The following is a 24,559-nucleotide window of genomic DNA, read 5'->3' on the forward strand; positions in this document are numbered from 1 at the left end:
GAGACTTTATTCAGAACTGAGAAGAGTTCAGTAATTTGTAGGATTAGATTTTGTAAATCAATTTGGGATTCTTCAGCTTGAAAGTTATTAGGTCCTAAACAAAACTTTTTATCAACAGTTGTGTGTTTATATGGCACCTTGGCCCCGAGATTACAAACTGTATGAAACAGCACTTAGTGGAGCTCAATCAAATACAACAGCAGAAGAAAGCCAAGGAATTAAACTGGTCTAATCAAATCAGGTATTAAAGTGGGCTTTCATTAACTGCGGGTTAGTAATTTGATTCTATTGCAGGTCTTATTCATAGCTGCAAGTTTTCGGCAGCTCCATGTTTGACCTTCTATGCCAATTATGCAGTGAGCGAACCTGGATATTTGAATAATTCGCAGATGACCATAAAGCTAAGTTTTATGGTTAATACACCCTTCCCCAAGCAGTGGTTGGGGGTAGGAGAAGGAGCTGCACAAAACTTGGCAGGTAGTGGTGGGAAGATATCTCGGGGGAGGAGGGGTGCAAGTGGGTGTCTGGGTTAATTGGGGGGTCTGAGCCCTGCCTAGGGATAACTGGGTGTGGTCAGGTAGGGGCATGGGTGCTGGGGGAGTGGGTCACTGGAGTTGAGTGAGTGTTGGGGCATCTGGGAGAGTTGGAGGAGCCTGGGGCTGGTATTGAGGCTCCCTTGCCATCTGTCCCCACTCATCAGCCATCATCACCTCCCCACCGCTTGCTGCAGCCATGATGATGCCATGACTGCCCACTCTTTCTTCCTTGCTCCAATGGAGCAGGGGAAGCAGCCAGACGGGGGAAGACCTGTTCTGTGTCTGCCCGACGCTGGGCTCCATGGCGGCATCTATTGGCCCACATGGGGAACTACAGCTTCAGCCCAATGGTTGGCCAAATGTATGCTGCACTGCCTAACGGTATTTGGGCTGGTAACCTGAACTTCCGCTGGGGATAGTGGCCACTGCCGTCTCTGTTACCTTAATCCGGAACTTTCTAACGTAGGACATGTGCGTGAGTAACAAGTAAGGCAGAGTGGAGCGAGGATGCGGGTAACGGTTGTACACTTACAATGTTCCTCAGGCGGGAGACGTATGTTGCTGTGCCAAGTGGAAGGATGTCCCAGAAGGCAGAAGAGCCGACCGACTACGATACTGACGAGGAGAGGGAAGAAGAGTCCTCTCTGCAGACTCCAGCCAAAGAAGATTTTGACACAGGCATGCGCTCCAGCTTAGTGTGTCAATCCGTTGTGATGTTTGTTTGTGTAAACTTACTGTCTTTTGCACTCTCCTGCTTGTGCACCCTGAGCCTTTTGGAAATTTGTTGGGGAATCACAGAGGGGGGAGAGGGGAATAGAAAATATTTTAGGTGGTCAAGGAGTCTTTTAAACTTCAGTAGAGTGGGAGCATGTTCCTGTGGTTAAAACACAGACGTTGTTGGCTGGCCACTGATCCTTTACACGCAGGACTAGAAATCACAAGGTCCCACGCCCTTCAGCGCATTCCATTGCAGTCAGTGCTTCCCAGCATAAACTGTATTGCTCATCTCAACAGTCACTTGGTTTTGTTTTTCAGATCCTATCTGCATACTAACTAATGGCAAGCTACCTATGTGGGCAAAGAGACTGGTAAGCTGGGCATTATTATGTAGCTGTATTAAAGGGATTTATTTGGGAGAGAGGATGATGCAATGGCTGGGGAACTAGTCTGCGACCTGGGTTCATTTCCCTGCTCTGCCACAGACTTCCTGTGTAAGTTTGGGCAAGTCACTTAGCCTCTCTGGGCCTCAGTTCTCCAGTTATACAATGGGGACAATAGCACTGGGATGTTGTGGTGATAAATACATTAAAGATTATGCAGCTCTTAGTGTTTTTCATCAGAAGATCTCAATCTACGAGCTGGTTGGTATTGTTCTCCACATGTCCCTCATCTGACAATAATAGCAACAAATTGCTGGCCACGTTTCTCTCCCTTGCCTTAAATATACCCATGAGAGGGGCAGGAATAAAGATTCATAGAATCTAACATGAGTTTCATGAAAGGTGAGGCATTTGACAAGATTCTAAACAATTCTTGGAGATACAATTGGGCACTTAAAAAGAAAGCTGTTGTCCTTTGCTTCCCTCATTTAATTACAAAAATGATTTAAAAAGTACAGGGCATATGAGATGTTTTAAGGAGCCTTCATCATTAAACTGCCTCTGTAGGTGCCCATTTTGAGTTGAGGGTTCTAAAATCATTGTAAAACCGTTTGACCATGGGGCAGGGGTAAACGCTCATACAGTGGCCATGGATTTGACATAATAAACCAGAGTTATAAAAGGGGGTCATCCCAAACTTTCTCTTCTTCCATTGATTTGAACGGTTTCTGGATATTCTCCCCCAGATCAAGACAGGCCATCTGCATTCAGAAAGTGCATTTCTTCTATTAGTAAAACGTCAGTCACCAATCAGTATGGGCTTTTCTGTTAGAAACGTCAGCAAAATGGCTTACCGTTTAATTTACTAACTGCAGTTCTCCAAATGCGTAACCCTCCGATCTCAAACTGATGTCTTGGCGGCTAAGTAAAACAGTGATTTTTCTCCCTCTCAAACACATTTGTTTTTGTCCTTAAAATATTTTAAGTCTACTCATTTCATTACTTCACTGAGCACTGAAAAAATGATTGCAATTGCATTTAATCCATAGAAACTACACACAGTGCTTTAAAACCGCGGAAAACTTTCTTTCTCTAGCTGGGAGAGGCAGAAAATTCGGACAGCATGACATTTAACCCAAGGGTGAATTACCAGCCCCAAGGACGATGGGCGGAATGTGCTGACAAAGAGCCAATTAAAACCCTTTTAGACACCGAGATTAGTTACTTTACCCCAATAAAAAATGACTTCCTGGGTGACACTGAACTCGAGCCGAAGAATCTGGACCAACTACTCTTGGAGGTTAGTGATCCTTATAGTTAAGACTGTCCTCTTTTTATTCTTTTAAGAGAACCAAAGTCCCTTTGTTCAGAATAAATTTCATTTCTGTCAATATCCCTCGTTTATTGCACTTGCTGTTTATCAAGAAATATGATTCCTGGGCACTTGTACCTACCCTACCTCGTGTAAAGAACCACATCCAGCCATCTCCGAGTACGTCTACTTAGCCTCAGGGCGGTCAGTGTAGTACAGTCAGAGATGTGATTGCAGCCCGCCTGGAACTCTGGATACATATTCACGTTCCTAGCCTGAGCTGGGGTCCATGTCATCTTCATTGCTATTTTTCAGTTGCGCTAGCTAGATTAAAGCTAACACAGGTATGCCAATGCGAGCTGCAATCACGCCTCTGATTGTAGCGTAGACACGACATACCCTTAAGGTCTGCAAGCCAACGCGTAGCTTGAGAACCTTTGTGTTTTAAGAAGAAATGAAGCTTTGTATTTCTTACAGACTGAGAATTCCCCTAGCAATGTCATTGAGGACTTCAAACGCTCGGATCTCTTCTCAGAGGACGAAACAAATCAGGAGCCGGAATCTCTTGAAACTAGTGGAAACAGCATATATGATACACAGACCGGAGACCGGTCTCTAGAGGCAGAAAGGTTAGTGTTGCTATGCAATAAGATTAAATTGGCATGTATCTACATATTAGCCCTCCCTTCCTTTGTGCCAAATTAAAACTATTTGTAGAGCTGTATCAAGGTATTCATTCATATGTTAGTCTTAGCAGTTCATAGGTCTTATTGGGCTGAGTAACTTGTGTGATCTAGAATTAATTTCCCCGAAGTACTGGCAATTCTCTGTACAGCACCTGGCACAATGGGGTCTTGGTCCATGTCAGGTGTTCCGATAATAACTGCAAGACAGACTAGTTTAACGTTTCCTATGGTGGAAAAAGGACGTTTGCGGCTAGGGGTCAGAAACTGGGAAGTGTCTGCTTTAGTGCTTTCCATATAGCCACTTGTCTAGCCACCTCCCTGGTGAATCACCATGTCTTTGTTGTGAGGTTGCAATGCTAAGCTATAGACAAAGGACAATAGAAGGCTATTTATGTTGCAAAATAATTTCACTGGAAGGCCCTAGTTAGGTCAGAAAGCAATCCAAACAACTGATTGGAAAAACAAGAACGGCCATGCTGGGTCAGACCAAAGGTCCATCTAGCCCAGTATCCGGTCTTCTGACAGTGGCCAATGCCAGGTGCTTCAGAAGGAATGAACAGAACAGGGAATCATCAAGTGATCCTTCCCCTGTCGCCCATTCCCACCTTCTGGCAAACCAACTGGGCAAACTTGGGTTTATATCCTTTATTGCTCCCTGTCCCCCATTCATGCCGTGAGCAAGTGATGCTCCACTTAAAGTGATGGGTCAGCCGCATGATAGTTGGGACGTGGCTTTTCCCTTCCTTCATGAGGTAGTGCTTGCCTCCTTCACCACCCGGCAGCTAACTTTCCTGTAGAACTGGTTGCAGTGTTGAGTTCCTCGGGTTTTCTGAGCTCCTTCTGCAAATCTGTTCAGCTTATTAGCCTCGTATGTCTGTCTCTAGATCTGGTGAAGAGAAGACAAGATAAAACTACTTATCCGTAATTGCTGCTTGTTACTCTTCTCTTTCCTGTCCTCCTGCTATTTTCCTCCTGTCCTACTTGCCTGGTTAATATCCAGCCCTTGGTTTCTCAGATGGCCCAGAAAGCTTCTCGCCTGAGGGTGTCAGTTCCAAAGTATCTGCTAGGTTTAAGTAATGGTTCTTGATTGTTAATGGAAAAAGAGATGACAAATAAAATCACTAGATATTCTACCATCCAAACATGCTTATTTATGATGTGGCTATTCTGAGACTCTCAAACAGAATTTCAAAACTAACTTTTTTCAGTGTAACTTCTAAAAGTTCATTCGCTCTTGTTGCTAATACCCTGATGTGGGGAATACCTCTCCGAATGGAAAAAGTATTTTAGCCTCAAGAAGCAGCAGGCCCAGATTCTCAGAGGTATTTTGGCTCCTAGCTTCCACTGAAATCAATGGAAGTTAGGAGCTTAGATAACTTTTGAGAATCTGGGCCTCAGTCCTGATCCTTCCTGCTGAGCCTTTGAGCTAGAATAATTGTGATGGTGGGATTTTCCCCCCCCCCCCACTCAGTGTTATCCACCCGTGAAAAGCCAGACTGGAATTTCCAAGTCATATAATGTAGATCAAAACTTACTATGTGATGGCTGAACACTGCTGACATGGATTGGATTCAAATCTAGTTGCCTACAGATGAACAACCCTCTGTGCCTGAGTTATTGACTCTCCCAGTGTATCATAAAAAACCCAATGCTTTAACAGTGCTTTGAAAAATTGTGAGAATTCTTAATGCATCACCCTGCTTTTTCTTTTTTTCCTTTCGTTTTCAAGTAAATATGTGAAGGAGCTCCATCTTCAGCCCCTTTATCAGAAGGAAGTCAAAAATGGGAAAGACAAAGGCTGCCTCGTCACATCTCTGGATTCTGAAACCTCTGCTTTTGATCGTCAACAGGAGGGTAAGGTTTGAAAATACAACAGCATAACCAGCCTTTATCATATTAAAAGATGGAAGGGTGATTAAGCAGCGGGTTGGGGCTTAAAAATCTCTACTTGTATGGAGTTGTATATCCATGGCCGTTTTTGAAGTATTTAAAAGTATTCAGAAAAGCTGTTTAAGCTGGGTGTGACTTTATTAATAGAAAACCTAACATATGCCAGACACCACTATCATTTCCTTTTGCCTCTCCTCTTTAACTCTTTTTTTTCTTTCTGATCGGTGTAATGTAATGCTAGATGAGGACTCCGTGGGCTCAGATGGAGACTTGGACGTGGAAATAGAAACCACTGATTTGGATGGAAACTTCCAGAGAGACGGTTCTTTACCCCAAACCCCAGAACAAGAGAAGTACCTGAAACATCATTTTGAGACCTTGGCAGATGCCCAGGCTGAAGGTACCGCTTAAGTACCAAATAAACTATGAAAATAACACCATATATGGTTGCCCCTTTGGCCGCAGTGGTTCACCAAAATTCGGGGCTTTGTAGGGTTGTCTTCATTAAGATGAGAAATTGATGATACAAATCAGGTATATGCTTGTGTGGTCTTGGTTACGTACAGGACACTGTCCAGAGCGTCCTGTTTCCCTGCACATAGTAGAATCAAACGTTTCTTCTCTCAGAAATCCCACATCTGCCCTTCTAGTGGGCTCTATGGACAAGGAGCCCTGTCCCTCTGCTTCCTTTCACGGTCACTCTACTATCTTCTTCCTCTGGCTCTCTGCCTTCTACACCCATCCTGCAGCTTACAACCAGTCTCCTAGCCTGTGTCTGCAGCCAGGAAAACCCCTCCGTCCACACAGCTCAGCACTGTGCTGCTATGTGGCCTATGGGTAATGAGGGATCACTGCCCAAGGCAGCAGCTGTGTTTTAAACTACCTGAAGAGGCTTGATTTCTCCCTTGAGTGTGAAAGAGTGCTTGGCTCACCCATTGGCTTTAGCAAGTCTGTGATTGTCTTTGGAGCCAAGCCATTAGCACCTTTCAGCATAACCGTATGTAATGTTTCTGTACCCATGTGTCTCAATCATAATTACTGCATGTCAAAAATCTATGTAGTGTGGTAAATTCACACCCATTTTACATCTTATCTGGAATTGTTTGTATAGAAGGATCAGCCCCTCCCATTGAAGTCAGTGAGACTTTTGCATTTGATTTCAAAGATCTTGTCTTTTTCATCTCAAAGCCAATACAACTGTCCTGTATGGCTCAAAGACATAATTATTACCACAGTCTAACAGCTTGTTGGCTTTCTTGGGGGTATTTCAAGGAGCTTCACTTCTGGCAGCAACCTTTGAAATTGCTTCATGTACGTGAAGCTCTTCTATTTGCCTTTATTAGTGTGCATTCCAGATACTGAATACATACACAGTACTGAGGCTTAAAGTGTCGTTCACTTCAGAACCCAGGCAGATTGCACACGATTCTCTCTCTTGAGGCACAAAGACTATGGCCTGTCTTGGTTTTTATACTCTGAGTCTGTATTTGAAATCAGATAAGAATAAATTCCTAGCTCTGATGTAGCACTTTTCAATCTCTGATCTCAAAGCACTTTACAAAGGTGGTCAATATAATTATCCCTATATGTCACTCTGCCTGAATATTCTATCCTTTCCCCTACCTTGTGGGCGTCTAGTCTGCTGGACTGTAAGCTCTTTGGAGCTGGATCTGTCTACTACTGTATAGCACAGGGATCGGCAACCTTTGGCACACGGCCCATCAGGGAAATCTGCTGGCGGGCCGGGCTGATTTGTTTACCTGCAGCGTCCGCAGGTTCGGCCGATCGCAGCTCCCACTGACCACGGTTCGCTGTTCCAGCCCAGTGGGGCCTGCGGGAAGCAGCGTGGGACAAGGGATGTGCTGTCCACCGCTTCCCACAGCCCCCATTCGAACCGCGGCCAATGGGAGCTGCAATCGTCCGAATCTGCGGACGCTGCAGGTAAACAAACCAGCCTGGCCCGCCAGCCAAAGGTTGCTGATCCCTGGTATAGCACGTAGCACAATTGGGCCCTGTTCTCACTTGGTCCCTGGGCACTACCCTAATAAACACTTTTTTTTTTCCCCTTCTTGAACTTTTTCATTATTGGTCTGTGATTATAGAGCAGTGGGACTAGGGAATCAGAACACAGTTCTGATAGGATGTTTCTCTCTCCTTTAAACACAGAAAAGTTTGATGGCTGCTTAAAAGATTTGAAGCCACCTGAAGAGGCGGATGACGAAAAAAACCTGTTCTTGAATCCACGTTTGAGTATTTCTGCAAGATTTCTCTCACGCTGCCAGAAGAACAGCAGGTAGCTGCAGCATGTTTCCTGGGTCCAAATACATCTTTTCATATGGTTATTTCTCCCTTTCACTCACCAGTCTGTCTCAATCTATCCTGTTTATAGAGCATCAATCACCGTAGTATCTGAAATAACTAAAGACAGCAAGATACTTGGTGCAGAGACTGTCTTGGCTGTAAAGTGCCATGCATACTGGATCACTTATTTTTTATTTTAATTCCCTTTTTGTCTGTCATTTGAGTTCTCAGAAAGTGGTACTGTTCATTGGTACGACTCCAGCTCCTAACTGTGTACACTAGTTCTTCTAGTCCAAGACAGCTGGATAAAAGATAGTGACAGTGATTTAAAGGTGGGGGTTTCTAAAGTACCTAAGCAATTACATAGTTTGAATCTCCTTGACTTCCAGTGCAACTTAATCATTTAACTCTGTTAGCGCAGGGTTTTTCAGAAGCACCTAAGTCGATAAGGCAGCTGCTTGTGGGCATTCCATTGAAGAGGTTTCATTTCAAGCTTTAAAATGCAAGTTGAGCATCTTCGCTCTAGAAAGTAGAACGTATGGACTCTGGGAGGGTCTAATCTTTTTGGAAACTCAACTACAACTCTAATATTTTACTTGGGAACAGAGAGGACTAACCTAAAGTATTAGATTCAGGTCTTTAAAGGACCTAAAGAAGAGCTCTGTAGAAGTGTTCTAATAAAAGTTATTACCTCATCCTCCTTGTCCAACAACCAACCTGGGACACAAACAGCTACAACACTGCCCACAATAATCTAATGTCTGTAAACTGACAACTGTCTTGTCTCTTGGCTGGTAATTTCAGGACTTTCGTGGTAAAGCTCCTTGTCTATCATAAAGGTTGCTTGGTACACAACTTTAACTGATCCATCAAACCTGATTCAGATTCATGTATATTTACATCCAGGCTTGCCGCTGCCTTTCTTCCAAGAGCACGTCAGCAATCGCAAAGTACTACAGATGCAATAAACCAAGTTAAGGAAGAGAGTAAATTATCTCGTGAGGCCAAGAATTCAGAGGTATGTTCATCTTCCAAAGAGAACCCTTCCTGATACAGAATACTGAATGAGACGCTGCGTCTTATTACAAGTGACGGAAGTGTGACAAAGGGTGTGTTTTTAACTCCAATCCTAGAAACTGTTTGACCACAAATTACACTGACCAGATGGGATATCTTCAATCTTCAAAGCAATAAACAATTAATAACATGGTTCATTGTTTCTTGGTCTAGGGCCCTGTGTAACTCACAATTTTTAGAAAATTCATAACCGCATAAATGGCAAAGTATTGAATTTTACATAGTTTGCACAGAATAAACCTTTCAAGTAAATGTAGTCAATTTCAAGGTTAGTCTCAATATTACTTGTAAAAATTCATTCCATTCTTGAAATTGACTAGTTAGGATAATTTTTTGTATGAAAGCCTTTTGGCAGACATTCTCCTTTTAAAAAACAAACAAAAAAACCCAACCAAACAAACACAAACAACTTAAAAGATCACGGTTTGGGGGCATTTGGGGGCCATGCCTTCTGTGAAAATGGGATTTACCCAGGGCTCTAGTTATCTTTCTCCCCCACACACACACACACGTTCTCCTCCCCTCCCCCAGAGGTGATGGCATTAAATGAACTAGAGATGGACAGTCCTGTGGTTAGGGCCTGGGTTCAATTCCTGATCCTCTGCAGACATTTTGTGTGACTCTGGGCAAGTCACTCAGGCCCAGATCCTCATCGGTATTTAGGTTCCTAACTTCCATTGAGCTCAAATACCTTTTGAGAACCTGGGTCTTAGCCTCTCTGGGCCTCAGTTCCCCGTCTCTGCAAACGGGGATAATAGCCCCGTTCTGCCTCTCGGGGATGCTGTGAGAATAAAAATAAAAAAGCAGTGAGGCATCGAGATACTGTGGGAAATATAAGTACCCCAGATACACCAGCTAGTCTCTGATTGGAGGATCTGTATTGCCAGGGATGATACCCAAAGTAAAAAGGGCACCGCTGGGTTTTCAGATGCTCAGTGGCATTTGTGACGCCACCTGTTAAGAAAATCACCGTTTGACATGTAAACTGAGTCAATTACAGATTCACTTTCACAATTCAAGATTATGAGGCTCTCGGGACCTATGGTGATAGATCATCAGCTACAATACAGCAGGATTTTCATTGTTCGCTTGCTTCCTGTTCTAGCAATGTTATTCGCTCTTAGCGGGGAAAACACAGAACGGTTACTATGAGTGTTGGAAGTGGAGGGAAAACATTATTTTCATGAATTTGTCATTTTAAGTCCACCTCGGTATTCTGTTAAGATTGTAATGCCTGTGTCTAATAAATACTGGTTTCCTCTGTGTTCTTCTTCTGTGTAACACAGCACAATGGCTACTGCAGTATGAAAACCAGGATATAGGAAACATATAGTGTATGTCTTATTGAGAGGAAATGAAAACGAAGAGTGTGATTTATTAAAGTAGGTAATGTAGATGCATAAATCCCATTTGAAAATCAATGGGACTGGAGTTCTTTTGAAAATTCCACCTTAGAGGATCATTTCAAACTTTCGTAACACACTGTAGCCAAACTAGGATCTTTGTTATATGGGTTTATTTTCCTACTTTTCTGTGTATATTTTTTTTAAGAAACCATTGGAAGAAAAGCCCCTTGAGGTGGTGGAAAAAACAGACTCCAAGGCATGCAATCCCTCAGGTAAGATGCTGATTAATTGCAAGATGAGATCCTTCATTTGGGGAAGGGAAAAACATGGAAAATGACCCAAGCATGCTTCACATTTGTTCCCACAAGTATACAGCTGGCTTTAAAAAAAAAAAAAGGGGGGGGGGGGGCTAGAAACATGATTTAGTGCCTTTTGTCTGTCGGAATTTAGCAATATAGGTCTGAAAAAGCTTGGGTACAATTTTCAAAATCACCTAAATTCCATTTTCAAAATCAATGGGACTTAGCCTCCTAAGTCACTTAGAAGCTTCTGAAAACATTGCGCTTGTCTTTGGTTTAACTTTCGTGACAGTGATGTCCATAATACGCAGGAATGGCATGCGCACCGCACTTTGAATCTTCAGAGTTGCTGGAGTAGCTCTTGACAGGTTTCAGAGTAGCAGCCGGGCTAGTCTGTATCCGCAAAAAGAACAGGAGTGATTCCACAAGTATTCCTGTTCTTTTTGTAGTAGCTCTCGCCTTTCCTCCTGACTTCCACAAGGTGGCATTGTTTGCTCTCTTCTCTTCAGAAAGACCTTTCTTTGCCTCCCTTGTTAATTCATAGTAGCTTTGCTTGTCCCAGCACCAGACAGAGAGAGCCCTTGAAGTAAAAGTTTTAAGGTGATCAGCAATGTAAATGGGACTGTTCCTCCACTAATGAATTCTGTGACACTTTAGCCTTGAACTCTCTCTCTGCCTTCTGCGTAAACTCTCCCATGACTTAATCTGCTCTAGCTGTAATTGGTTTACTAGACTGAGATTATTCTGATGTCATCTTTCTGACTTTGTGAAGAGAAGGAAAGGTTCTAAGTTGCCCTTGAAGAGCCAAAAACTTGTCACTAAATCTGCAAGAATGATTAGAGGAGACTTCACGTTTTATACTCGTCTTCTTGGAAAGGTTTAGCACCATCATTTAAAGAAAGTCGCTGGCTAAAATAATGGAAGATGACAGCTGAATTTTGCAGCACTTGATGACGTTTGTCTAGGAAAGCTCCAGATGTGGAAACTGCATGTCCAAACCCAGTAAATCTTTTTATTCTTAGAAACCCAGATCCTCATCAGAAGTTTTGAAATGAACCTGCAGCCTTTGTGCACTGCGTTCCAGGAAACGTTGCAGCTTTATGACAAGGTACAGTGTGGGATAAACTGAAAGCATGGGATGTTATCACACCCGGGGAAGGAATAACAAATTCCAACATCCTTGCTAGGAGCCCTACCTATTGTTGGAATTACTGGCCTTTGAAACTCACCGTGATGTTTATCATCAAAATGGCTGCAAGCTATTTGTTAATGATGTCTAGATTAGCATAGAGGAACACCGTCAAGGAGTGGTCTTTAACTGTTGCCCACTGATCCTGCTTAGGTTACTTTACAATGTGATTCATCTAGACTGGGCCTGCCATAACAGATTGTCATAGGAGTGGCCATACTGGGTCCACCTAGTCCTGTATCCTGTAGTGGCCAGGGCCAGATGCTTCAGAGGACAATGTAAAGAACCCTATAGTAGACCGATGTGGGGTACTCTGTCCCCTAAATGGTCCATGTATGGTGCCATCGTGCCTACTAGAGATGTCCAGTTGTAGTAGAGTAACTACAGAAGTAGGTGCTGGTGCTAAATTCTTGTTTCAATCCCAGCTCTGAAACTGACGTGATGTCATTTTGGGCAAGTAACTGAGCTGAAATTTTCAAATCCCTCCACTGTGTGTAAGCTTGTGAATTGTAAACACACCCACACACACACACCCTCTGACACGTGCATGCTCTTCTGGCACTTGCGCACCTGAATCAGAGAGATGCGTATATTTGGCGATTTAGGACCAAATTTTGAAAGGTATTCTAGCCATCTTCCGCCCATTGATTTCAATGGGTGGGTGCACGGTAGGGAAGGTGCATACATGGGTGCATAGCTCTCTGTTGGGGGTGAAAGCAGCGGTTAGGCACCTAAATACCTTTGACTTCCAATAGGAATTAAGTACCTAACCTGCTTAGGCATTTTGTAAACCCCACTAGGCCCCTATCTGCATCTTTTAGGTGCCTAAATCCCTTTGTAAATCTGGCCCTTGGTTCTTAACCTTTCTGTCCTTCACTAGCTATAAACTGGGATAATTTTCATAGCACAGAGGTGCCGAGACTTCCTTAATAGCATTATGAAGATACAAAACACCACATGGGAGGTACGGGTCTGGGAAAGGTGGGAGCTAATTGTCCTGCCTTGCTTGACACTGGTGAGGCCTCAGGTGGAGTGCTCTGTCCAATTCTGGCTGTCGCGCTTTAGGAAAAATGCGGACAAACTGGAGAGAGTCCAGAGGAGAGCAAGAAAAATAAGAAAGGGTTTAGCAAACCTGACCTATGAGGAAAGATTAAAAACTGGGCCTGTTTAGTCTTGAGAAAAGAAAACGGAGAACAGTCGTCCAATATGTTAATGGCTGTTCTAAAGAGGATAGTGATCAGTTGTTCTCCATGTCCTCTGTAGGTAGGACAAGGAGCAAAATGGGTTAATCTGCAGCAAGGGAGATTGAGGTGGGATCAGGACAAACTTTCTAACTCTCCGGGGAGTGAAGCTCCGGAACAGGCGTCCAAGGGAGGTTGTGGGATCCCCGTCAGTGGAGGTTTTTAAGAGCAGGTTAGACAAACACCTGTCAGGGCCGGTCTAGGTGTACTTGGTCCTGCCTCAGCCCTGGGAGATGGACTTGATGACTTCTCGAGGTCCCTTGCAGCCTTCCATTTCTATAAATGCTAGGCCCTTTTCCCAATACGCCTGTGCGCGTCGCGGGATGGGGAAAGAAGGAACTTGCGCATTAACGGGAGAGAGGAGGGGGATGGGTGTGTGCGCGTGCTTGATGTGTTTCTGAATGCCTGTAGTCCCTGGCCTAGAGGATGGGAGTGTCATTGCTGCTGTGTTGAAAGGAGTATGCCTGAAATAGCACACAATTCAGCCGGGGTATGTGCCCCCAGGCTGTGTCAGAGGTAGAATGTCAGACTTAGTGGGATCAGTGCCTTTCATCTGTGGCGCTCGGAGCTGGCTGAGGAAAATTCCATCCTGAGCGCTCACTCTCTGCTGACCTGGATTCCATCTGCATCATCAGCTGGAAAAGGTCTTCGCAGGGGTTGGCGTGGCATTCCTGTGCCTTGTAAAACAGCTGGGTTCCACCCCCCAGGGCTGAAAATGCGTATTAACATGGAGCACTTAAACAGCAGCGCCTTGTCCAAGTGCTTCACAAGTACTGATCTGAATGCTTCTGAGAGGTAGGCACGAGTGTCGCTCTGAGGGGAAACTGAGATACGGAGGTTGTGACTTGCACAAGTCCACTGAAGAAGTAGGGTGGCAGAGCCAGGCCTGAAGTGTTTTCTAGGCCTTGGGGCTGTGTGCAGCCATATGGTATAGTTTGCACACCAGCTTGTGTTGCTCTTTGGGATCCTTTTAAACCTAAGATTAAGTACAGCATAAAATGTAAGATTACGTCAATAATCTAGGAGCTTAATGACGAAACTGACCCTATGTTGACAAAAAATCCACTAAACAGGCGGCTATAGATCTGATCCGGACTCAAACAGCTTACTTGGTTCTTAGTCCTTCCATAAGTGTACTGTCCAATTCCTTAAAGCTCTCTCTCCATAGGTGACCTCATGCAAGGAATCCACGGAGGAAGAGCTCCTCCAGATAAAAACCATGCTTGCCAGCACTTTCAGCTGGATGAAAACTGAACTGGATTCCAGAGCGGTCAAAAACAACGCTGACGTCGCAACGGCTACGGACAGTCCGTCCCCTCAGCTCAAGCGCCTGCATGACAACGAGACGCTTTATCTCTTGAAACATTACTCCGAATCGCTGGTGAGAATGGTCCAGAAAAAACTTGATGACTCTATTAAACCAGAAGTGGCTTGAGTGACCCCGGCCAGTAGATCTGCCAAGGGTATATTTTATTGCGATGCAGAGCTTGAGAGAACACAAATTAAATCAAGGCCCCACATGTGACTCCTGCGGAGTCAGACCTTTTACATAATATGCGTGTGAACGGTTGTCTTCTGCACTGGTTTTTTTGTTGCTGTTGTTGTTGGTTTTTTGTTTTATTGTGTGTGTAAATTGTATTTTTAATGGCCTCCGCAAACACGGTCCTAAGCAGTAGCCTAACAAACGGCCTTTTCGGAAGAAAGCGCTCAGACTGTTACAGCGGAAACAAGGGGAGAGGATTGAGGCGCCGTCGATCTGTTTTGGAACTGTATTTTAGGTTGGTGTGTTGTAAGCTGCTTCGGCACAAGTGTGTTTTGGTTTTTTTTAGATCCCTGCCACTTTCGAGAAGTCTTTAAAATAAATGTGTTTTATTTGAAGGAATGGTCCTCCTAGTGCTTCATAGATTGAATAGATTTTAAAGGGGCCATCATTCGAATATCTTCTCTGACCCTTGCGTGGCACCGCCGGAGAATTTCAACGCTGCTGTTGTCTCGGGGCTCGCGTCCCAGCGTCCTGGTCTGCTCTAAGGGTTCGCTTTGGGGAAACTCATGATTTGATGGCTTTGGAAGACTGGTAATGGGATAACTGAGCCTTTCACCTCTAGTCGGCTGGTTCAAATCCCGCCTACGTTGACCATGACAGGAAACCCATCTGAAGACTGCCCAGTAGCCTAATGATTATCTACTATGCTTTTAATATAGCACTCTTCACACCGAGAGCTCAAATGCTTTACAGAGGTCAGTATCATTATCTCCATTTGGCAAACAGGGAAACTGAGGCCCAGGGAGGGGAGGAGACTGTCAAGGTCACCCAGAAGACCAAAAGTCTCCCCATTTTAGAGGAGGAGACTGAGGCACAGAGAGGCAGTGACTTGCCTAAAGCAATACAGCGGGTCAGTGGCAGAGTTAAGACTCTAGAACCCCAGAGCTCCCGAAAGAGAGGTTAGGGAAGTGGTGCCGGTCACTGCCCATGCTCCGCTTGTCCTACTGCTAAATGGAGCTTCAACCCTTACCTTGGCTGTGGGATTTGTAATGGTTACAGGCAGCCAAGGCTTGAGTATACAAGCTGTGTATATCAGTGAGCTGAGGCACTGTGCAGCGGGAGGCAGGCATACTCTGAGCGCTGTCAGATCAGACCGGCACCAGGTGGGGAGTGGAATGGGGGAGGTGAGCAAATGCACTTGAAGGAAGGAGGCTAGGCGGGAATATGGCCAGAAACTGACTTGATGTTAAGTGCTGGAACCGAAAAGGGACTAGAACCAACCAAACTGATCAGCTGTTTGGAAAGGGCCAACAACACGGGGCTGGGAGGAGAGAGTAAGGAAGCCGTGAATTGGAGCTCAGGATGGTATTCTACAAAGGCTGGCAGAGATCAGCGTGTCGGGTTCCAGGAAGATAATGGGGGAAAGGCCAGAGGATGGCAGAGAGATTTTGGCGAGGGCAATAGCCATCAGAAGATGGGAAAATGGGAGTTCCGTTTACCAGACGAGGTCTAGCAGGGAAAACCGGAGACAAAGGAATTACCTCTTGCACAAAGACTGGGATTTGAAACGAGATGGAAAATGGCGGGGGGGTAGAGGCACAAGGAAGCTGTTCCAGACGGCAGGAGCTACGGACGAGAAGGCTCTTGTTTCCCCCATGGGCCAGAGAGGAGGCCAATGTTAGATTAGCAGGGAGAGAAGAATGAAAGATGAGACTAGCAACACCACGGAGGGTTCTGAGCCGCACAAGAGGACATGAAGAGAAGTGGGTGTGGAGGGGTTTAATTACCAAATGAGAAACGTGTGCAGCGCTCGGGCTGCCTCGCTCTAGTCTCCAAACGTGAAGAGGAGCTATAAATAACCCCTACTTCCTTTCAAGCCTGCCCTTTGTCAGTCCTAGGGGAACGCCCTGGGCTCTGTGCAATGCAAGTGAGGGCTTGTCTACGTGGGGAAATTTACTGGCGTAATTATACGGCTACCGTACTGGTATAACTGCCTGTGTGGTCGCTGCTATTCCAAAATTCGTGCCTGTTATGTTGCTTGTGAAGGGGGTTAAACTAGATTGGAAAAAAGCCGCCGCTATTCCAGAATAAAAGTTGTGTATACAGGGCATTAAACTGGTGTAACTAGACCTGTATAACTATAGTGGTAGAGAACTGGCTATGTAGACAAAGTCTTGCTCAAAGCTGAACCTTATACACAACCTTTTGAGCACCGGAGTGGCTACGGAATCAAGGCTCCAGCGTGAGAGCTCCTGGCTGGTGGAACATTCCTAAGGGAATGATGTAGAAAGCCCAGAGCTTGGCGCAGTTAAAACCTAGACTGGATGACACACTGTACAGAACAATGCCTTTCCTGGGAGGCAATATGGTCTAGGGGATGATGCACTGGATTGGGAACCAGGAGACATGAATTATATTCCTGGCTTTGCCACTTGATCCTTGGAAAGTCCTCTTTCCCCTCCGCCTTCTGCCTCAGTTTGCTTCTCTGCAGAATAGTTGCCAACTTTTATGAAGTGCTTTGAGGCCTACAGATGAAATTGCTATTAGAGGTAAGCCAAGTTCTTGTTACACTAGCCAAAGGGTAGACTGGATGGGATCTGTTCGCTTCTTGGGTTCACTAGCCAATGCTCCTTGGACACTTAATTGATACCAAAGTAAATAAATCTCTTTTAAACAGACCCACATTTTCATATCCCTCTGCCACGGTTTTGCTTGGTGCTTTGATTTGAATAAACCGGTTTCCATGGACAGCTTTGCGAGCAGTTTGATTTTATGCATTTGCCCTTTATTTGACTAACAAACATCCCAAGAGAAGAGATCAGCTGGTGTTCTCCTGGCTGTGTCTGAACGGCTAACTAGGGTGACCTCTTAGCTTTGTTTCACTCCTGCAAATCTGACCGGAACGGTGTTGGAAGTGCCTTGGATTTGTAGATTTCCAAGCCAGAAGGAACCATAATGATCATCTAGTCTGAACCCATGGATTCCTCTATCCAACCTAACCACTTGTGTTTGGACCCAGGGCCGATCTCACTGCTCTTTCTAAAAAGAGGCCGACTCTGCCTCAGAGAGCTTGCGCTGTAACCAAAGGGCTTGTCTACACTGGCAAGTTTCTGCGCGGTAGAGTAGCTTTCCGTGTTGTAATTCCTGAGGTGTGCACACTGCCAAGCCACTTAGTGCGCAGAAACTGCACAGTTGCAGTGCTGTTTAAAAAACAACACCCCAGCGAGAGGCGTAGAGCTTTCTGCGCCGGGGGTACAGCGCCGCGGTGCCAGTGTAGACACCCTGGTCGATTACAGCGCTGCGATTGGCCTCCGGGAGGTGTCCCACAATGCCTGTTCTCACCTCTCTGGTCATTGGTTTGAACTCGACTGCCCTGCCCTCAGGTGACCAATCGTCATCCCCACCCCTTAAATTCCTTGGGAATTTTGAAAGTCCCCTTCCTGTTTGCTCGGTGACGCGTGCAGTGTTCTCAGCGCATCTTTCCAGGTGACCATACCTGCTCCACGCACCAGGCGATCCCCTGCTTGGAGCAATACCGAGCTGCTGGACCTCATCAGCATTTGGGGAGAGGAGGCTGTCCAGTCCCAGCTGCAGGAATTCTACCACCTATGGACATATTCCACAATGCATGTTCGAAAGGGGCCATGCCTGGTACACACTGCAGTGCAGGGTCAAAGTGAAGGAGCTGCAGAACGCCTACCATAAGGCGTGGGAGGCAAACCACCGCTCCGGTGCTGCTCCCGAGAGCTGCCGGTTCTACAAAGAGCTGGACGCAATACTTGGTGGCAACCCCACCTCCACTGCGAAGGCCACTGTGGATACTTCGGCGGCTCACGTGCCAGTCGAGAGTAGAGCGAGCCAGGAGGAGGAAATCTTGGACGAGGCTTTGGAGGGGGACCCAGAGGCAGAGGACGACTCGGAGGTCAGAGATGCATGCAGCCTGGAGTTCTCTGGAGGAGGCTAGCCGGTCACAGCTGTCGGATCTTGGTGAAGCGCAAACAGGAGAGGAAGCCCCTGGTAAGTGGCTTTGGTTTTGGGAATCGCTGAAGCGAGTTGTTGGGGGCAGGAGGGTTGCAGAAAGCGGGCTTGTGTCTGTGTGATGCGCGTACCACCAGATGCCTAGTCAGAGCGGCAGAACAGGGTGTTGATTGACTCCCTCACTTCACAGGAATCTGCCTCCAAGATCTTTAGGAAACTCTCATGGAGACACTGGGCAATCCGCTGCCGCAGGTTCTTTGGCAGAACTGCTTTGTTTCTTGCCCCCATGAAGGGTAACTTTCGCGCGCCGCTCTGCTGTCACTGGGAGGGACCATTGCTGCACACAGGTGAGCCGCGTAAGGCCCAGGGCAGAAGCCCCAGTCTTGGAGAAGACCCTCCCTCGATTCCCTGCTCGCCCTCAGGAGCGAGATATGAACACAGCCGGTGGAAAATGTGGGGACAGGAATGATTATCAGGCCCCCCCCTACAGTGCTGGCTCTTCCCAAGAGCCACGTGCCCAGTGTACAGCAGGGTCCGGGAAGAGTGATTTCCCCTGCCCCTGCGGTTACTCACTATTGTGTGGGTCTGGTGGCTCATGTGTGCTTGCCTGGGGTCAGCCAGTTAGTGACAGGTGTGTGAATAGTGGCTGTGTTTTCAATCAGGGCTCTGTGTGTTGCAAACAATACTGCTTCTGTAAAATATTGTATTTTGGCTTCCCAGATATGACCTTGAGAGCCCAGCCTCCCTCTTTGTTATCGCCGGCTGAACGGCTGCACAGAATTAGCAAGTGGCCACGAAGAACTTTCTGCGCGAGGTCGTGATGCACTCCGCGGCCGAAAAACAAGAATTGAAGGAGTGGCCGGATAGCGAGAAGAGGGACTGAAAGGAGAACGCGGAGCGCCAGAACGAAGCCACGGAGCGGCTCTTAAACGTTATGGAGCGCCAGGCGCTAAGAGCACTGCAAACTGAGCAGCTCCGCGCCTGCCCTCCCCTGCAGCCGCTGTCGCAAAACTCTTTCCCATCTGCTCCCACACACCGCCAACGCACTCTTATCAACCTCCTGGCTCCAGTCTGTACCCGCTGCGTTCCACTCCTGCCCCATCCCTGCGGACTCCCAGTACCCACTGCACTCAACACCCGTCCCTCTGCAGTTTTGCTCTGCTGAAGTGTAGTACCCACTGCACTGTACTCCAAAGGAGAAGGTTAGAGATGATACCTGGACATACACAAATGTTTAACCATCCTGGGATCCCACCTCCCCCTCAGTGCTGATGTAGGGTTTTTTTGTTTGTTTCTCTCCTCTTCTGGTGATGGTTTTTTAATAAAAGAACTGTTTTGGTTTGAAAGCTGTATTCCATTCACTGAAAGCAAACAGAGCCCCGCAAAACCACAGGCAATTTTTTTACACCTTCATAGTGCATCATCTGCACCAATCACATTCTCCTCCTAGCATTACAAGCACTGCACTCCCGAGCATAGCGACACAGATTAGTGGCTTTCAGCTTTAAATTGCTGCCTCAAGGCATCTCTGATCCTTATAGAATCATAGACTATCAGGGTTGGAAGGGACCTCAGGAGGTATCTAGTCCAATCCCCTGCTCAAAGCAGGACCAATCCCCAACTAAATCACCCCACCCAGGGCTTTGTCAAGCCTGACCTTAAAAACCTCTCAGGATGGAGATTCCACCACCTCCCTAGGGAACCCATTCCAGTGCTTCACCACCCTCCTAGTGAAATAGTGTTTCCTAATATCCAACCTAGACCTCCCCCACTGCAACTTGAGACCATTGCTCCTTGTTCTGTCATCTGCCACCACTGAGAACAGTCTAGATCCAATTTCATAGTCACAGGATTTTTTAAATCGTACATTTCACGGTTTCAGTGGGGAGAGTCGCAAGGCTATTGCAGGGGGGTTACGGTATTACTACCCTTCCTTCTGTGCTGCTGCCTTCAGAGCTGGGCAGCCGGAAGGCAGCTGCTGGCCAGGCACCCACCTCTGAAGGCAGCGCGGAAGTAAGGCCCCACCCTGCGCCCCTCTAATACCCCTGGTCTCTGGCTGTTCAAATTCAGCCTCCAGGTGCTGTGTGAAGCTGTCACCTTTCCCTTCACAAATATTATGGAGCATAAAGCACGCGGCTATAAGCATAGGAATATTGTCATCAGCCACGTCCAGCTTCCCATAGAGGCAGCGCCAGCGGGCCTTTAAACGGCCAAAAGCACACTCAACAGTCATTCTGCACTTGCTCAGCCTGTTGTTGAACCGCTCCTTGCTGCTGTCAAGTTGCCCCGTGTACGGCTTCATAAGTCACGGCATTAAAGGGTAGGTAGGGTCTCCCAGGATCACAATGTGCATTCCATTTCCCCTACAGTGATCTTCTGGTCCGGGAAGAAAGTCCCTGCTTGCAGCTTCCTGAACAGGCCAGTGTTCCGAAAGATGCGTGCGTCATGTACCTTTCTGGACCAGCCTGCGTTAATGTCCGTGAAACGCCCACGGTGATCCATAAGCGCCTGGAGAACCATTGAGAAATACCCCTTCCGATTAATGTACTTGGTGGCTAGGTGGTCTGGTGCCAGAATTGGAATATGTGTGCCATCTATTGCCCCGCCGCAGTTAGGGAAGCCCATTTGTGCAAAGCCATCCACAATGTCACGCACGTTGCCTGGCGTCCCGGTCTTTCGGAGCAGGATGCAATTAATGGCCCTGGACGCTTCTGTCAACACGAGTCCAACGGTCGACTTTCCCACTCCGAACTGGTTAGCGACTGATCGGTAGGAGTGTGGAGTAGCCAGCTTCCACAGTGCAGTCACCACGCGCTTCTCCAACGATGGGGCAGCTCTCATTCTCGTGTCCTTGTGCCGCAGGGCTGGGGTGAGCTCATCACACCGTCCCATGAATGTGGCTTTCCTCCTGCGAAAATTCTGCAGCCACTGCTCGTCATCCCGGACGTGCATGACGATGTGATCCCACCACTCAGTGCTTGTTTCCCAAGCCCAAAAGCGACGTTCCACTGTGGTTAGCACCTCTGTGAATGCCACAAGCACTCTCGTGTCGTAGCTACTACGCGTGGCGAGATCAGTGTCACACTCCTCTTGCCTTTGTAGTTTAAGGAAGAACTCCACTGCCATTTGTGATGTGTTAGTCAGAGCGAGCAGCATATTGGTCAAGAGTGCGGGATCCATTCCTGCAGAGCGTGCAGTACACAAACCATTGAAAGATGGCGCCAAATGCGGATGGAAGCACATGGATTGATGGGATGCGAAGCAATGCATCATGGGGCATTGGGACAGGACCTAGGATGCCCCACGACCCCTTCTGCCTTCCCACAACTCTTAGCAGCAGAAGAGGAAGAGATGCTCTGTGGGATAGCTGCCCAGAGTGCACCGCTCCGAATACCGCGTCAAGTGCCGCAAGTGGTAACATGCGATAGGGCAGGCAGCTGATGGTGTGAACACACAACAGCGGTTTCCCTTCAGCGCGCTCTGAGCGGCGCTGTAACTGCCGACGCTGTAATGCTGCCAGTGTGGACATATCCTTAGTGTGTGGCAAGCCAGGATGTAAATCTACAGCATGCCAACTTGCCATGCAGTAACTCGCTAAGTCCTGCTGCTCCAGCGCGGTGAAGGTCCGAGAGTGTGGCTGGGAACCCCCGTCTCGGTTCCAAGGGCGCCCAGTCTGGGTTGGAGTGGGTGATGTATGGGTCTGGCAGGGAGTCCAGAAGACTCACTCTCCCATTCCCGGTCCCCAGGGTTGTCCAAAATGATCTGAGCAGGAATGGTTTTCTCCAAGCATGTCTGGCTTGATTTGGGTTGGAAGGAATCCAATCGGAGGGGTGTTAATTTGCGGAATGATGGCCTCGTGCTTTGGGGCACTACCCTAGGCTGTGAAAGACCTGGGTCCAAGCCCCTGCTCTGCCACGGTTCCCTGTGTGACCTGGGCCCAGATCCTCGGGTGTTTGGGTACCTAACTCCCATTCATTTCCAGACCCTCGGAGAAGCTGGGCCTTTGTCTCAGGTCTGCACCTGCCCTATCGCAGCCTCACAAGATGGCTGTGAGGGTGACTTCATTGAATAGGGCAAAGTGCTCAAATGCTACAGGAGCGGGAGCCGGGTGGGTCCCTTAGATGTGCAGTTAACAAGGCCGGATTCTGATCACCCATGCGGCGCGAGCCCGCTTTCCATCCGAGCCTGCTGACAAAGGGCAGGTAACCGTCAGCGATTCCGCCTGGGGCCGGAGCTGTAGATTTGCATGAAGAGGATGGAGGGTTTTATTTTGTTGGCAGCTAAGAGCACGGAGCATGCAAAGAACGAGGCTTCGTATTCCTGGCCCGCTCGGGCAATTCAAATCCTCATTGCCATCAGTGTCTATATAAACACACACATATACACACACACTCTCCCTGTCCTGCTGATCTGGAGGGTAGGTGGTAGCTTTGCAGGAGAAGATTGAGCTGGGAGGGCGCTGCTATCCATATTTATTTGCTTGACAGGCAGGCCAGGGCACTGAGCATAGTTCTGGGAACTTTAACTTCTAATCCTACTGTGATGTGACCCGAGACTAGCCGCACTGAATGGGCGTGCCTCAGTTTCCCCATGTGTCAAAAGAGGGTAATAAGTAGTGACGCACCTCACAGCAGGGAAGCGGCGTGTCTGGATGTTAGAGCAATGGATTAGATTAGACGCTTGGATTGCTTTAGTGCATAGAACAGGGAACTGGGTGTCAGGACTCCTGGGTTCTATCGCCAGCTCTGGGAGGCGAGTGGGGTCTAGTGGTTAGAGCAGGGGGGCTGGGAGCCAGGACTCCTGGGTTCTATCGCCAGCTCTGGGAGGGGAGTGGGATCTAGTGGTTAGAGCAGGGGGGCTGGGAGCCAGGACTCCTGGGTTCTATCGCCAGCTCTGGGAGGGGAGTGGGGTCTAGTGATTAGAGCAGGGGGGCTGGGAGCTTGGACTCTTGGGTCCTGAGAGCTTGACGGAGTCAGTTCCCCTTCTCTGTGCCTCACTTTCTCTATCTGTAAAATGGAGACCGTGCCACCTTGGGGGGAGCATGACGCATCCGTGGTTCTTTGAAGATGCTTGGTGCTCTTTGCGATCGGCTGCTTCTCGATCACTAGACCCCGTGTTGCCGCCTGCCTGTACCAAAGGCGTTCCCATTTCTACTTGCTCCCCGGCGCCCCTATTACTCCTGGCAACGGGGTGTCGGACAAGGAACGTCGAGGTGGGGGAATGGTCCACGGGGACTGCTGAGAACTTCCCTGGCTAAGCCTGTAATTGCATCCGTCATGCCAAAGGCTTTCCTCGTGAAAAGACACCGGGCAGCCACGCTGGGATCCCAGGACTGGGGAGAGCTCTCGGACCAGCTCCGGGGCGATGCCTATGTCCCAGGTAGGTGCCTAGTTTATTACCCTTGGTGGGTGGTGGGGGATTCTACTTACTTCAGGGCATGGGCCACTCTTAATGCTGGCGAAAGGGGCCAGATTCACCGCTCTGATATTCTCTGCTTACCCTCCAAGTGCCCAGCCCAGGGAGCTGCACCCGCTCTGGGGCAGAAGGGCGCTCCATCTCCCAGCCTCTGGGATCAGACTGTGAATGAGGCAGGGACAACAGGGGTGGGTTTTGTGACCTGGCCCTGCCTCCCATAAGGCCCCCCCCACCTAGCCCGCACAGGGAACAGAGAGCCTTGGGTGGGATTTGAACCAGTGGCCACGAGGGAAGATTCGTTCTAGCCTGAGCCGTCCAACTCCCTCCCACGTAATGGCCATGGTGTCCCGACTGTGGTGCCGTGGCGGCCTGGCTGGCTGGCTGGATGTATGGGCACAGGGCAGTCTAACCTGCCCCTTTGGGTGCTTTTCATGGGGCTGCTGAGGACTGTGAATCCAGGATGATACCCCGCAGGAAGCGATTCTTTCAGGGGATTTCCCCACATGCACACTGACCCCCAACCTGTGCCCCCCAACTGCCCATCATGCCTCCCCCACTGATCCCACCCCACCTGCCTCTCTCTCCGTGCCTGATTTCCACCCAGAAGCAAGGGAAGTCTAAAGTCATGTGCGTTTTGACCTTCCAGAGGCCAGCATGAGCATCGGCCCCCCAGCCTCGGGGGCGTTCCCAGAGGACAGGAAGAGCG

General features: G+C 47.8%; 1 protein-coding gene across 1 annotated transcript in view; it reads left to right on the plus strand.

Moving 5' to 3' along the window:
- The window catches only part of WDR62 (WD repeat domain 62), a 36,894-nt gene extending 22,039 nt beyond the window's left edge, over positions 1 to 14,855 (plus strand). The window contains exons 18-29 of the mRNA XM_034792960.1: positions 119 to 241; positions 1,081 to 1,214; positions 1,572 to 1,624; positions 2,733 to 2,936; positions 3,426 to 3,577; positions 5,364 to 5,488; positions 5,766 to 5,924; positions 7,691 to 7,817; positions 8,732 to 8,843; positions 10,454 to 10,520; positions 11,570 to 11,655; positions 14,146 to 14,855. Coding sequence (XP_034648851.1) covers positions 119 to 241; positions 1,081 to 1,214; positions 1,572 to 1,624; positions 2,733 to 2,936; positions 3,426 to 3,577; positions 5,364 to 5,488; positions 5,766 to 5,924; positions 7,691 to 7,817; positions 8,732 to 8,843; positions 10,454 to 10,520; positions 11,570 to 11,655; positions 14,146 to 14,412 — 1,609 coding nt within the window. The 3' untranslated portion in view covers positions 14,413 to 14,855. The remainder of the gene's footprint in view (positions 1 to 118; positions 242 to 1,080; positions 1,215 to 1,571; positions 1,625 to 2,732; positions 2,937 to 3,425; positions 3,578 to 5,363; positions 5,489 to 5,765; positions 5,925 to 7,690; positions 7,818 to 8,731; positions 8,844 to 10,453; positions 10,521 to 11,569; positions 11,656 to 14,145) is intronic.
- The last annotated feature ends 9,704 nt before the right edge of the window (positions 14,856 to 24,559 follow it).

The sequence above is a fragment of the Trachemys scripta genome, chromosome 16 (assembly GCF_013100865.1).
Source record: "Trachemys scripta elegans isolate TJP31775 chromosome 16, CAS_Tse_1.0, whole genome shotgun sequence".
In the NCBI taxonomy this organism is placed as follows: Eukaryota; Metazoa; Chordata; order Testudines; family Emydidae; genus Trachemys; species Trachemys scripta.